Raw genomic sequence first — 13,568 nt, forward strand, 5'->3', positions numbered from 1 at the left:
TCTCTTGGGGAGCAAATGGAAGGAAATGTGAAGCCAGTGGAATTGAAGTTAGATTTAAAGAAGAACTTCCAGAGCACCAAGTTTTCTGTAGAGATTTTATACAGAGATTTTTATACAAAAAACAAAAAACCCTTAGCTACATCTGCCCAAGCAGAATAGACGAGAATGTGGGCTCCTCCAGTCTGAGGCCTGTGTGATGCCAGTAGGTCCCCTTAAAGTAACCTTTCTCTGGGTTCGCCTTAAATGATCCATTCTGGCACGTGCACTTGTAAAATAACTTTATTGGTCGGGTTAGCCACCACTCATGCTTTTCCTGTAATAAGGATCCTTTATAGAGGCACGATGGTGTCCACATGCAGACGCTTTCTGAAGAGCCCTGGGCCAAGGGGCAGCCTTGCCCCTCACATCAGAGCTTCTTGGTTGAAATGAGCTGGTTTGGCTTTTGTGGATTTGAGGTTCTGGAGCCAAGAACATAGTTCAAGGATCCCCTCTTCTTTCTTTGGGGAACTGCTTCAAAGCATACACGGTATCAGGGAAGCAATGGCATCTGTGCAGGGAGCTCTCCTCAAGCAGTCTCTGCCCATGGCTGCCCAGATGGCCCCATCCCAGTGGTACCCCACAAAGCAGGGGTTAGGTCCCCAGGCAGCCCTACTTTCAGAAATGGGAAAGATTAATTGCTCTCCAGCCAAGCTATAAAGCGACAGCCAGCTTCAGTAATGAGGGTGGCAAGTCCAGGGCTGGTTGGAGTCTGTCTCTCCAATCAGGTTATCGACCTTTCTGCTTGCATAAGAGGACAAATTACCTCTCTCATACTTTAAGAACCACATGGCCTCTGCCTTTGAAGATAAAAACTCAAGTAGGGAGCTGCTGGGAATGCAGAGAGTGCTGGGCAAGAAGGACACTACTGGGGCTGCCTGCTCAGTTCAGCCAATTCAAGGTGTATTTGCCTCCATTATGGATGCTGAGAATAAGCAACATCCGGTCGCTTTCCTTTTCTGAAGTCTGACCCACCTTCAAAAACTGCCCAGTTGCTAAAATATAGCCCCACACATTTAGCTAAGTCTGAGGTTGGCTGTCTCCTCCCACATCAAGCCTGGAATATTGTCATCACGCTGGTGACCTCTGGGGTAAAGGTGATTCTTGGTGTCCTTCCAACCTCAGCCACCAATGTGAGCTCTCTGCGCAGTCACTGGGCAGTTACGCATACGCCTCGGCTTCTCCTGCCTCTACCTAAAACGTCTGTGGGGCATGGTTGAGTGGATGAGGTGGACTGCGGAGGCGACAGTTGGGCAAGAGGTATATCTGAGAAGCAGCAAGTGGGAGCCCAGATGGCACGACCAGCCCAGCACGCGGGGGAGCAGTCAGGCGCTGCCTTCAGAGTCAGATATTACTTCAAAAGCACAGTTACTCTATTGCTCAGGCAATGGTTCAGGACACTGGATCACTGTGAAGACCTCGACGGTAATGAGATTTCGGGGACTGGGACTTCAGGGTTTACACCTTCTGCCAACCACTTCTGTCTTAGGAATGGACGTTTCATGTCCCTCAGCAGAAGGCTGCCTGTCCCCTGACTCCACCTAAAACTGCCTACAGGGAAGAAGACTAGAGAGAGAGCCCATGGACCTCTGTCACACGGTCTGTCCCAGACCTTCCAGCAAAAGCCAAACCAAACCATCAAGCCAAATGCAAAGAGGCGTGGGGGCACGGCCCTGGGCCCAGTGGCGCTCAGATCTCGATGAGACTGGCCAGGCGCAGGCAGAGGGGCGCGTCGGCGGGCATGGCGCTGCGCTTGATCTCGTTGCCGTCCAGGCGCAGCACCTGCAGCTTGGAGAAGTTCATGACATCCACCACGGTGCAGAAGCTGCTGATGGAGAATTCTGTGGGGACAAGAGGGGCGGGGATGGGGAGAAGCCCAGATCAGGGGCCTGGGATCGCAGGAAAGCCCCACGGTGTCTGTGAAGCTTCTAAGGGGAGGGGAGAGCTTGGCTGGGTGGGGCAGGCGCTTCCCAGGATCAGAGTCAAACTTGCACCCGTTGGGGAGCAGAGCCAGGGATAGAGTGAGGTCTCCGCCTGCATAGCTCCACCTCTTTACCCACGCCCCCCACCCCCCAAAACCCTGGAAGGTCGTTCCTGGCAGGCCTTGGTCTTTTCCCCTCTGCGGGCGGCAGGTGGCAGCAGAAGGCAGTCAAAGAGGAACCCTAGCAGCTTTGAAGTTCTCCCTTGATTGTGTTTGAAGAGGAGGGCGTTTCCCAAATGCTTTGAGAAGGAAGACTGGGTAGGTGGAAGGACTTAAATCTTGAATATTTCCTAACAGTTTGCAGATAGAGAAAGTGGAAAGAAATGAAAGAGAGAAAGCTTGGACTGAGAAACAAGTGCGTCTGAGTGCAGAGCTTTGAGGGGGTTGTACCATGTACATTCTGAGTACAGACAAAGGAGTGATCTCGGCCCTGAGGTTTAAGAAGAGATGAATCGAGCTTCCATGGAGCTCAAAACTCAAATAATTTCCTTGCCTCCTGCATTTAATATGATTAGTTTACTCTCCATTTTTGTAATCTCAAAAGAAGTTTGAAGATTCTCCCCCAACCCTCCAAGTCCTGTAATCCTAACAGAAACAATCGTTCTGTTTGGTTTAAACACAAGTTCTTCAGCTACCACTCACCCGGTTCTCCCTCTGCTTGTTCTTTTGGACAAATCAACTACCTCCGTCTCTATCCTGCTGGGTCAGGAACTTGAAGGATTAAAACAAGAGCTCAGCTAGAACTCCAGCCTGCGTGCATGCTAAGTTGCTTCAGTCAGGTCTGACTCTTTGCAACTTCATGGTCTGCAGCCCACCAGGCTCCTCTGTCTGTGGGATTCTCCAGGCAAGAATATTGCAGTGGGTTGCCATACCCTCCTCCAGGGGATCTTCCCACCCCAGGAATTGAACCCACATCTTTTATGTCTCCTGCATTAGCAGGCAGATTCTTTACCACTAGCACCTCCAGGGAAGCCCCAAAACTCCAGCAGGGACAGCAAAGGTTACCACCGAAAAGCTGCTGGCGCCCATAGAGGCTGCCTTCGATATGGTCTGTGAGAGCATCAGAAAGATGGTTCGGGTCCGGAGGGACTTTGGGTGAGGTTATTTGTCGGGGCTTGGTAGGCTACATCTGGAGGGCTGTAACACTTAGGCAGACTCAGAGCTTGGCTTGCTTTTGCTTCTACCAGAGGCATTTCTCTGCTTGCCGCAGTGGTCAGGAGCTGTGTGTCAGCCTGGAGCTGGGCAGGAGGAGTTGGAGGAATGCTTTCCTGATTCTCTTCCTGGGGTGACTGTCAAAGGCATTGTGGTTATGGGTATGGAAAGTAAGCTCTCTATGGAGAGCTTAGATAGATGAAGAAATTGTTTTTGAAATTAGCACTAGCGATTGCTTTCAGTCTCTGTTAAGAACTGACCAAGAGGAGATGGGGAAGTCTGCAGCCAATTAACATGTTTTACAAATGTAAGACAGAAAAACCAAAGAACAATGAGAAGAATGGGAAATATCCTTCTTTAGAGAGCACTCGGGGAGGGTCGGGTGGAGACCCGGAATGCTTTTGGATGTCCCCTTTCTGGTCCCAGGCAATAGATCAAGTGACGTCTGAGTGGACAGGTTGGGGCAGAGTCGAGGCTGAGTCAAGTCTGGGTCTATGGTGTCTGCATGGAATAGGCAGAGTGGGTTGGGCTGGAGAGAAAAGCGCAGTGGCCTGGCTTGAATATCACTTCCAGCTGTACTGGGCGACTGCACTTAGAGGTTCCACAGTGGATTCTCTACACCAGCCTGGGGCCTTCAGACTGTCTGCTAAAGTCCTGGCTCCCCACTGTGCAACTATAAATATGAGGCATATTTAGGAGTTGCTCAACACTCAGCATATATAGATTCTATCCACAGGTTGAGCACTGTGAGCCCCCATGTTAGTCCTCTCTAAGTTCATGAATAGGACAGGGGCTTCTGCTTGGAGATGCTGGAGGATACTTTGCATCCCAGATTAAATTTTGACATAAGTTTTTCCAAATTCCTCCTGGTGTACTGGCCCTGCTCCACTGGATCCCAGAGCTACTGAATAACGTTCTGAGCTGTGTTTCCTGCTGTTGCCAGGCTGGAAAAACTGAGGGAGACACTAGTGGGAGAGAGAAGCAGGGAGGGAGAGAGCCAGGCTTAAGTCCCCGGCACTCAGCGCCTGTCCTTTCGGCTCTCTTCTCAGAGGGTTGCTTCAATCCTACCTTCATTACCCACCCTGCTCTGGGTCCCCTGCAGGGAGACCTCCTTCACATTCGCCCAGATGAGTGGCTGAGCTTGGGGAACTCGCTTTCCTGCTAGTGGCCTGAATCAGAGATGTACTCCTTCCTTTCTCAGCCAGAGAAGCCTGGCTCTCAGTCCTCTAATGTTAAGGGCAGAGGCTCTACCACATGATCTGGGTGACCTGAAGAGATTGCTTTTCCTTCTCTGTGTCTCAGTTACCCCATGTTTGCAATGCAAAAGATAAAATAAAACTGTATCTGGCAACGTCAAAGTGGCAATGAGGGGAAAAGTTTATAATATAGTTACCGTGTGTTGAAAGCAAGTGCTTTTTCAGTTGTGTGCCAGGTCCCGAACCAAAGCCTTTAATGTACTAATCCACTAATTAAGAAAAATAAGATGTTGGTGTTATTTACCCCCAAAAAAAGGACTAAGAGGGGGACAACCACATAGAGGAGCTTTGGCTTAAACTGCACAAGAAGGGATTCGGGGTAAACACTGAACATTTCTAGGTTTGACTTAGGAAAAACTTTCTTGCAAGACCTTAGGACACTTGACTAATGTGATTTTCTCTTTGAAGTGCTTTTGGAAGAAGTGAACCACCTTGTATTTAAAGGACATACGTGGTTCTGCAAGAAGGCAGAGTGACAAGATGCCGTGATGGAGTCTTTTCCACCCCAAGTTTCGCTGGTTATACAGTTAGGCAGTAACTATTGGCTTCTCTCCCATGACAGCTGGTCTTCTGTCACATTTTCAAGGTCAGACTCTGATAAAGCACAGGATACTATATGACATTTCTGTTACGACACGCCTCCTGGATTCAGAGTGGGTAGCAGCAGCACGTAAGTAGCGGTGACTTCTGGGTGGGATGATAGACAGCTACAAGTAAATGTCAAAGCTTTTACATCATGCAACATCTGAGAGATTAGAGAACCCTGCCTTGGGAATAGGAAGACCTTCCCCAAAGAAAGAGAGACTTTAAATACAGAACAGTTTGCAGTGTACATGATGGTGTCTTACACTTCAAAGTAGAGAACCAGACACCTTTTCAGCTTGCCCACCCCATGGTCCACCTCTGGGACCGGTGCCTGTCTCCCTCAGGGAGGCTGTCTGGCTTAACATCTTGCCAAATGAATGATGTGTTCTGTGAGCCCAGGGAGAGAGAAGGATCCATGAAGAGGTTCTGGCCTCCATCCTATCTGTGCTTTGATGCTGTGATGGTGCTGTTTGCTCTCAGCAGGCTCTACTTCAAAGCCCTCTGCCAATGGCCATTAATGAGTCCTTCCTCCCCCAGGGAGAGAGGTACTTTGCTGCAGAGGAGGAGAAGTTAATGCTGGCTCAGCACCTTCCAGCTGGGCTGAGACGTCAGAGGCTCTGGCGCAGTGTAAGCACATTCTGAACACAAGACCCAGAGAGGGACCGAAAGGCGCCTGGACAGTCCAGTCGGAAATGGAGACTTTGGTTCTCGCAGACTGGCCGTCCGTTGGGCCTTCTGGGGAGTGTTGGGAACACAGGAGGCCTTGTGCTTGCTCGCCACTGCAGGGTTTGGCAGGGGTCAAGCTCGTGTCACCCAGGGCACCTCGTGCTCCCGGAGAGCCAGCCAGAGCAAGTGCCGCACGCAGCTCCGAGAGGCTGCAAATTCCCGTCCACCGGCCGCATGTTTAAAACACAAGCGTCCAAGCATAAGACCGAGCTGATCGGGGGTGGGGGGGGGGGAGACAGAGAGCGTGTCCTCTCTGGAGTCAGTGAGACTCCAGACTCAGTGAGAAAGTACAGATACCATGGTTTCTTAGCAGCCCACTTTCCTGCTCAACTTAAATGCCCCTGTCTATGAACCACCCCCTCCCAAACCTCTCCAAACTCATTTCTCACAGCTTGACACCTGACCCCTTCCTGTGAGACACAGGAATCTCCTAGCCATCCCCTCAAAGTGACTTGGTAAATGACTGGTCCCTTTGTGGCGATGGCGCCTCTAAGGATGGCTCAGCCCTATATTCCTCCAGCCCATACCCATTTATCTCTCAGGACCTAAATTTAGACTTACCTCTTCTGAGAATTCTTCTTCCATACCAACCCACTCTCCAGTGACTTTTCCTAGCACTGCCATGTAGTCTAAGAGCATGCCACTCTGTACCACCTTGTACGGGGGTGTGGCAGGGTTCTCAACTTGCGTCATCAATATTCTTTGGTTCTCCTACTTCTAATTCTTCTGTGTGGGCCCCAGCACTCAGGATCAGCTCTTTCCAGTGCAACAGACAGCACTCCCCCCTCCCCTGTGCCAGCGTCTCACCATTGATCCTATTGCCTTGGAGGTAGAGGTTCTCCAGGTTGGTGCTGACGGGGGGGATCTTCTGCAGCTGGTTGTAGGAGAGGTCGAGCTCAAGGAGGCTGCTGGAATTGAAGGTATTTGAGGCCAGGCCGTTGTTGGTGAGGCTGTTGTGGGATAGCCGCACATACAGCAGCTTGGGTGACCCCCGGAAGTAGCTGTCGGGGACTGAGAAGACATTGTTGTGCTCCAGGTACAGCTGCTCAAGGGCTGAGGGCAGTCCATCGGGTACCTTCCTAAGGTGGTTGTAGCTCAGGTCCAGCAAGATCAGTGATCGGAGGCCCCTCATCGAACTGCCCACTTCCTGGATCTCGTTGTGATGAAGGTACAAGGCTGTGAGGTTCTCCAGCCCCTCCAGAGCATTGTTGGGGACCCTTGAGATCTGGTTGTGGTCAAGATGGAGCTCTCTCAGGGACCGAGGCAGTGGGCTGGGTATCCGGGTCAGGTTGTTGTGGTCCAGATACAGCCTCTCCAGGTGCCTCAGCTTGGAGAAAACCTTCCTGCCCACCTTATCACTGGTGATCTGGTTGCCATGGAGAGCAATCCAGAGCAGCCCAGTGGCATTGTCGAAGACACCCTCCTGGATGGAAGAGATCTGGTTGTTCTGGAAGTAGACATACTTCATGCGGGAGGGGACAAAGGGCAGGTACTTGAGATTGCGGTTGTCACAGTACATGGCTGTGGGGAAGTTGGGGGGACAGTCGCACTCCTGGGGGCAGTCTCGGGGCTCTGGTGGGGGTGGAGAGCCGTAGGCATAAGCTGGCCCTTCTTCTCCCCCGTAGGGGTAAGGCTCATAAGGCTCATAGGGGTACGGGTCATAGGGATCGTCGTAGGTGGACTGCTGGCTGCGGAGGAACTGAAACCACCAGTGAGAGTCTTCCTCATACTGGGCCCAGGAGAGGGAGCAGAGCCCTGCCAGAAGCAGGATGGAAGCCCACTGCATTTTGTGTTTCTGCAAGAAGGGAGAGAAAACAGAGGAATCAGGTGTGAAGGAGACTCCAGGGAGTCAAAGAGGCAGAGGAGGTGAGCCTTGGGCTTTGAGCTCTTCAGACCTGACCTTCAGCAGAAAGCAGCTCTGAGCAGAGTCCTTGCTCCCACCTCCTCTGGGCCTCTCCCAGCACTGCCTCCACATGCTGGTCCAGATGAGTCCTGGCTCCCTGGGGGAGCTAGGTGCATTTCCCTCTGCTCACAGCGTTACAGAAACAGAGCCTTTGAGATCAGAAGGAGCTTGAGTGGAAGTATTGCCTTTTTTTTTTTTTTTTCCAGAGGGCAGGCCCATAGGAGCCTCTAGCAACCTGAAGGTACTGTTAGGGAAGCAAGAAAGCCCACAGCAACTTCCAGGGGAGTGGGGATGGTGGTGGGCTCTATTTGGCCTGAATTTACATCCCTTTTGAACTCCCCAGGGAATAATGTTTGCCAAGAGTCCAAGGAAAAAACCCTCTGGCTCTTTCCATATCTCTGGGAAATACCCAAGAGTGGCTTGAGGTCTCAAAGGGGAAGGTCTGAACTACTTGGGAAGTTCTGGTTTTAAGTGTTTGGAGAAGGGCGTGGTCCCCTGCGGCCATCACAAGGCTTGGGCTTGTGGTACCAGCATCTGTAACAGTGCCAGAACCTGTAACGGTCTACTGGTGAGGAAACTCTCTGGTTGGCAGCTTGTGGCTATACTTGCAACTTGGCTAGCAAGGGCCGTCATACAGCAGTTACAGATTCTCTGCAGAGGGGCTGTGGCCCCCATTGTGGCCCTTGTGTTCTAGAGGGGGCATTGAGAGCATGAAGTCTTAGTGCCCTGGGCTGTCTTCCATAGCATCTAGTAAAGTGTTAGGACTTCTCATGCCGCACCATGGACATTATGCCAGAGCCAGCTGGGACCAAGAGAGATAACGAGAAACATCAAACAATGGAACAGGAATTGAAGACTCTTGAGTGTGCCCAGGGGAACATGACTTTAGAATGGGATTCTGTCGTCCTGCTTTTCCATCCAAAGCCCTCGGTGCTGACCTCTGGGTTACCAGTCTCCGTAGCCGGGCCCCACATTGCCTGGCAGCTCATTGCTTTTGAGCTTGTGTGCTAGTGAGATGAAAGCAGGCAAGGCTTGGAGAGAAGTGTGAGTCTGATGTCCCCCGAGAGGGAAGCTGAAGGCATGGAAGAGGAGGGCGGCCTGTCCGGCTGGATGTCTTACTCTGGATACCGACAGTCAGAGCACCGCACAGCCCTTAAGAACAATGGGCACCCTCCAGACGGGTGAGTGTCACCCCTGGGTAGAGAAACTTTAGAACCTTTCTTGGTCTGAGCATAGTCACATATGCTGTTCACGTTGCTGTTGGCCCTTGCTGGGGACAAGAAAAAGAAAGGGCTCTAAGACCCAACGTCGAAGCCCATGAGCTGATGAGAAGGCCCCTGTTGGTGATAGTCAGCCTGGTCCCTTTCTGGCCACCGTCTCCCTCAGACCTCTCTGTCCCCTGCGAGCGAGTCCCTTGGGCCTGCTTCATCCCAGTAGCCCACAGGCTCCAGGAACGAGGCGCCTCACTCATCTTCAGCAGCCTCAGACAAAGAGCCCACAGTGTTCCTGGGGAGCCTCCCCAGCCGCCCACTGCCTGGGCACGCTGGCTGGGCCCTGGCACTGCCCAGGAGAAAACGGATAGAGTGGCCCACTGCCAGTAGCACATTTTTCCATGCTCAGCTCTGGGCTGCTGCAGGACCAGGGTGGCTGTCTGGAGGTTGGCACAGTGAGCCTCTGTCTCCATTTCTCCTTCCAAACTAGGCACCTTGGCAAGCAAGAGCAGCCCTCCTCTTCAAGCCTTCCAGGGCTGTGCATCCTACGCACTTGACTCTCTTTCGGTGTCACGACTGCTGAGAGGGGTTCTCGGGGACCTTATGCCTCTCTCTACCCCTTCCCCATCTCTTAGCAATGTTGCTCCAGGCTTTATACTCTTAAATCCTCTCCACTTCACCCCCAAAGCTAGAGACATTCCTGTGCTCAAAGTTTTGTGAGGTGGAAAGCTTCTAGGATCGGTACTTTCTGAGTTGGGGGGAGCTTACTCAGGAGTTGCCGCTGGTCTTTCATTTCTCCATTCTAGAGAGCCATGTCTGCTTCCTATCAGAATCCAGGAGGTCAAACCAAAAGCTGCTTTGTAACCTGAATTAGGTCCCCATTTCACAGTTCCTTGGACCTGGTCAACTCTCAACACTTTTGTGTGTTTTTTCCCTTTCACCCCAGTAACACACAAGCACACACATACACACACACACACAAACACACACACTACACAAAATTCCCTCTCCCCTCATATAAGAGCGTTTAGGTGCCTCAGCCCCTCTGAAGAGACTGCAGGGCACAGGTCCAGGATGGTGGACTTTCTGAGTAGTAGTGGGGCAGAGCTGGCTTCCCCAGATACCTGGTCCTTCAGTTTTTCACACCTGAAAGCTGAAGGTTCCCCAACAGTCAGGAAGGAACCGTCGGACAAAGGGGGCATGTGGGAACCCCCTCCTTCGACTCCCTTTCCCTGCTCCAGCATCCTGGGACACGGTCCAGATGGGGAAGGAAGAATTGCTCCTTCTGCCCTGGGCCCTGTCCCCTCTCCCCAGCCTCTTTCCTTTGCTCCTTTCATGGAGCTACCAGGGACAAAATCTGAAGGAAAGTGACAGACCTACCTTGAAGGTGAATCTTTCAGAGAGTGACCACGTCCCTCTGTCTGGCCTCCTCGGTTGGAGAGCGTGTGAGCAGGAGAGGAGTGAGTGTGTCTACTGAGAGTATGCACGCCTCTGCCAGGCCAGGGCCCGCCCCCAAATTCCTAATCAGATGTCGTGAAGAGAGAGGTTGAGGAGCCCAGATCCTGGCTTTCTCAGCGCTGCTGCAGAGGCGGAGCTCACACTCAACCACTCAAAATTGCTATAAAAACCACCTTCTTTCCACTCACTTATCTTCCCTGAAGCATTGGCAGCTTGGGGTCTCTTTCTGCTGAATGAGTTAGTGGCGCTCTGGAGGTTATTTGTGCAGTCTCTTACAAAGGCCTGGATTTCTCATTAAACCCATAGGGCAGATGCAGGGATAGGGAGGGCCAGGATTTGCCAAGAGGCATCTTAACTCTTTCAGCAACCCAGGGTCCCACTGGAGAGCGAGTGCTCAGCTTTCTGGGCTTCAGCGCCCTCTGTGGGCAAGTGGTTAGGCTGATGGACAGAGGAGAGGACTCTGGCTCCAGTTCCATCCCTGACCAGAGAGACATGTCTGGGCTGTAGGATTTCTCTCTCCCCACTGAGATAAAAAGGTAGACAGGGACTCTCGTATTTGTTAGTCACTTACTGGGCACTAGGGCTTGCAGTTGGTAGAGAATCCGTCTGCAAGGCAGGAGACATCGGTTCGATCCCTGGGTCAGGAAGATCCCCTGGAGAAGGGACAGGCTACCCACTCCAGTGTTCCTGGGCTTCCCTTGTGGCTCAGCTGGTGAAGAATCCGCTTGCAATGCAGGAGACCCCAGTTTGATCCCTGGGTTGGGGAGATCCCCTGGACAAGGGCTAGGCTGCCCACTCCATTATTCTTGGGCTTCCCTTGTGGCTCAGCTGGTAAAGAATCCACCTGCAGTGGGGGAGACCTGGGTTCCATCCCTCGGTTGGGAAGATCCACTGGAGAAGGGAAAAGCTACCCACTCCAGCATTCTGGCCTGGAGAACTCCATGGACTATACAGCCAATGGGGTCGCAAAGAGTCTGACACGACTGAGTGACGTTCACTCTCACCTTGCTGTGCACGAGCATCACGCACACCCGCCTCTTGATGACCCTCGGGTTCACAGCACTGCCTTGTTGAGTTGTAGTAAGGTCTCTATGAGGTAGTTTGTGTGAGGCCCCTGGCTCAGCACACAGCTGATGCTCACTCAGTCCGTGGTAGAGATGATTGCTGTTACACCCATTTTACAGATGTCAGGACTCGGAGCAAGGGGAGGATGAGGTCGTAGAAGCAGGCAGGAACTAGACCATGAAAGGACTTTTAGGCCATGGAATGGATTTACCTTTATTCTGAATGTATTTGAAAAATTTGTTTTAAGGAGAGAAAGTGAAAAGATCTGACCTACATTTTTAAAAGTCCGTGGGAGAGACTGCTGTGCGGTGAAAAGGGGGAAAGTGTGGAAGCCGGAGCTCTAGCTCTAGAGGTAGAGAGGTAACAGCACATTGGGCCAGCGCAGTGGAAGAGGGAACGACGTATGTTTAGACAAGTTGAAAAGTCTTGAAGATGGACCAGAGAAGGAGTTAGGGAAAGCGACGGATGAGTCCTTGATTTTGAGTTTGAGCAACTGGGCTGGTGGTAGCACCATTTCCTGACATTAGAAAGACGGGGACGGACAGAGGCTAAGTTAGAGATGCCTGTTGGGCATTCCAGTGCAGATGCATGCAGGCAGTTAGATATATCAGGATAAATTGGAAGGTCAGGTACTAGAATCTGGATTACCTAGAATCTCAGTAGCTTAGATGAATCCTTGCATCTGAAATGCTCTTTCTTCAACTAATTGCCTCCTGCTAACATCCAAGGAATACCCCTAAAAAAAATTTTTTAACTGTGGTAAATTACACGTAACATAAAATTTACTATCTTAACAATTTTCACAGTTCAGATGTTTTAAGTATCTCTATACAACCAGTCTCCAGAACTTTTTCATCTTTCAAAACTTAAACTTTATATTCACTAAACAAAAATGCCCCATTTCACCCTCCCCCAGCCCTGGCAACCACCAGAGTAGACAGAATTCCTTTCTCTCCCTATGAATTTGACTACTCTACATGACTCATACAAATGGAATCATACAGTATTTATCTTTCTGAGACTGGCTTATTTCACTTAGCCCTCAAAGTTCATCCATGTTGTAGTGGGTGTCAAAATTTCCTTCCTCTTAAAGACCAAATAATACTCTACAATATGTATATACTATATTTTGCTTATCCATTTATCTTTCAATGTACATTTGAGTTGCTTACACTTCGCTATTGCAAATAATGCTGTTATGAACACTGGTGTACAAATATCTCTTTGAGATCCTACTTCTAATTACTTTTTTCTTACATGTTCAGAAATGGAGTTGTTGGATCGTACGGTAATCTGTTTGTATCTTTTTTAAGGAAATTCCATATTGTTTTCCTAAGTGTAGTCATACCATTTTACATTTCCATCAACAATAAACAAAGGCTTGAATTTGAAACACTCACTCCTGTTTTTTAAAAAAATACTAATTGAGAAAGCCTCAGATTTGAATTTGAAGAATTCAGAATTTGAATTTTAAACAATGGAATTTTCGGTTGCTCCTGTAGGTTTTGAACTGTTGGCATAATATGAAAAGTCCTTGTTAGGGCCCCAATCTCCTCAGAAATTTCAAAGTTTTTAAAAAGATTAAATATAATGAATGGGCCTTTGCTGACTGCCTACTATAAACTAGATGGTTTATGGATGTTACCTCATTAGTAATCACAGTAGATACTTTGTGTTGAAAATAGAGGATCGCAGGTATACAGTGATTAGATTGTAAAACAAGGATTTGAACCTTGACCTACATGACTCCAAAGACCGAACGCTTTCTCACAACACAAGGCCAGAGGACCAGCGGAGGGGGTGGTGACCACCTTATTGTCAGGGTTGAACTCAATTAATATGGAGTCCAACTAATTACAGTGGCCCAATCTGGTTGAATCTGTGGCAGGGGATTGTAAGGATGAGAGGGGTCTGGGATACCGGGTTTCGTTTCCTGACTCCGGACGTATTTCATTTCAGTTTAATACATGTAAGCATCTACTCTATGCCTGGCATGCTTTTAAGAGCTGGAAACACAAAGAAGTTTTGATAGACCGCCTGCTCAAAATAGAGCAGGTGTATAAGCAGCAAGGGATTCCCAGGTGGCTCAGTGGTAAGGAATCTGCCTGCCAGTGCGGGAGCTGCAACAGACTTGCGTTTGATCCCGGGGTTGGGAAGATCCCGTGCAGAAGGAAATGGCAACCTACTCCAGTATT

General features: G+C 50.2%; 1 protein-coding gene across 1 annotated transcript; it reads right to left on the minus strand.

The window, feature by feature from the left end:
• Positions 1-268: 268 nt before the first annotated feature.
• Positions 269-10,279, minus strand: FMOD (fibromodulin). Its single transcript, XM_052653920.1, has 3 exons — positions 10,231-10,279; positions 6,544-7,531; positions 269-1,877 (listed from the first exon to the last, which is right to left on the minus strand). Exons 2-3 carry the CDS (start codon positions 7,520-7,522, stop codon positions 1,726-1,728), a joined length of 1,131 nt encoding a protein of 376 aa, XP_052509880.1. The 5' UTR covers positions 7,523-7,531; positions 10,231-10,279; the 3' UTR covers positions 269-1,725.
• Between the last annotated feature and the right edge of the window lie 3,289 nt (positions 10,280-13,568).

Source organism: Budorcas taxicolor, chromosome 16 (assembly GCF_023091745.1).
Source record: "Budorcas taxicolor isolate Tak-1 chromosome 16, Takin1.1, whole genome shotgun sequence".
Classification (NCBI taxonomy): domain Eukaryota; kingdom Metazoa; phylum Chordata; class Mammalia; order Artiodactyla; family Bovidae; genus Budorcas; species Budorcas taxicolor.

Coding starts and splice junctions, on each gene's coding strand:
- FMOD (XM_052653920.1), bottom strand. CDS start 7,522: ATGCAGTGGGCTTCCATCCTGCTTCTGGCAGGGCTCTGCTCCCTCTCC. Junction 1,878..6,543: donor CCAAGGCAATAGGATCAATG/GTGAGACGCTGG, acceptor TTGTCCCCACAG/AATTCTCCATCAGCAGCTTC.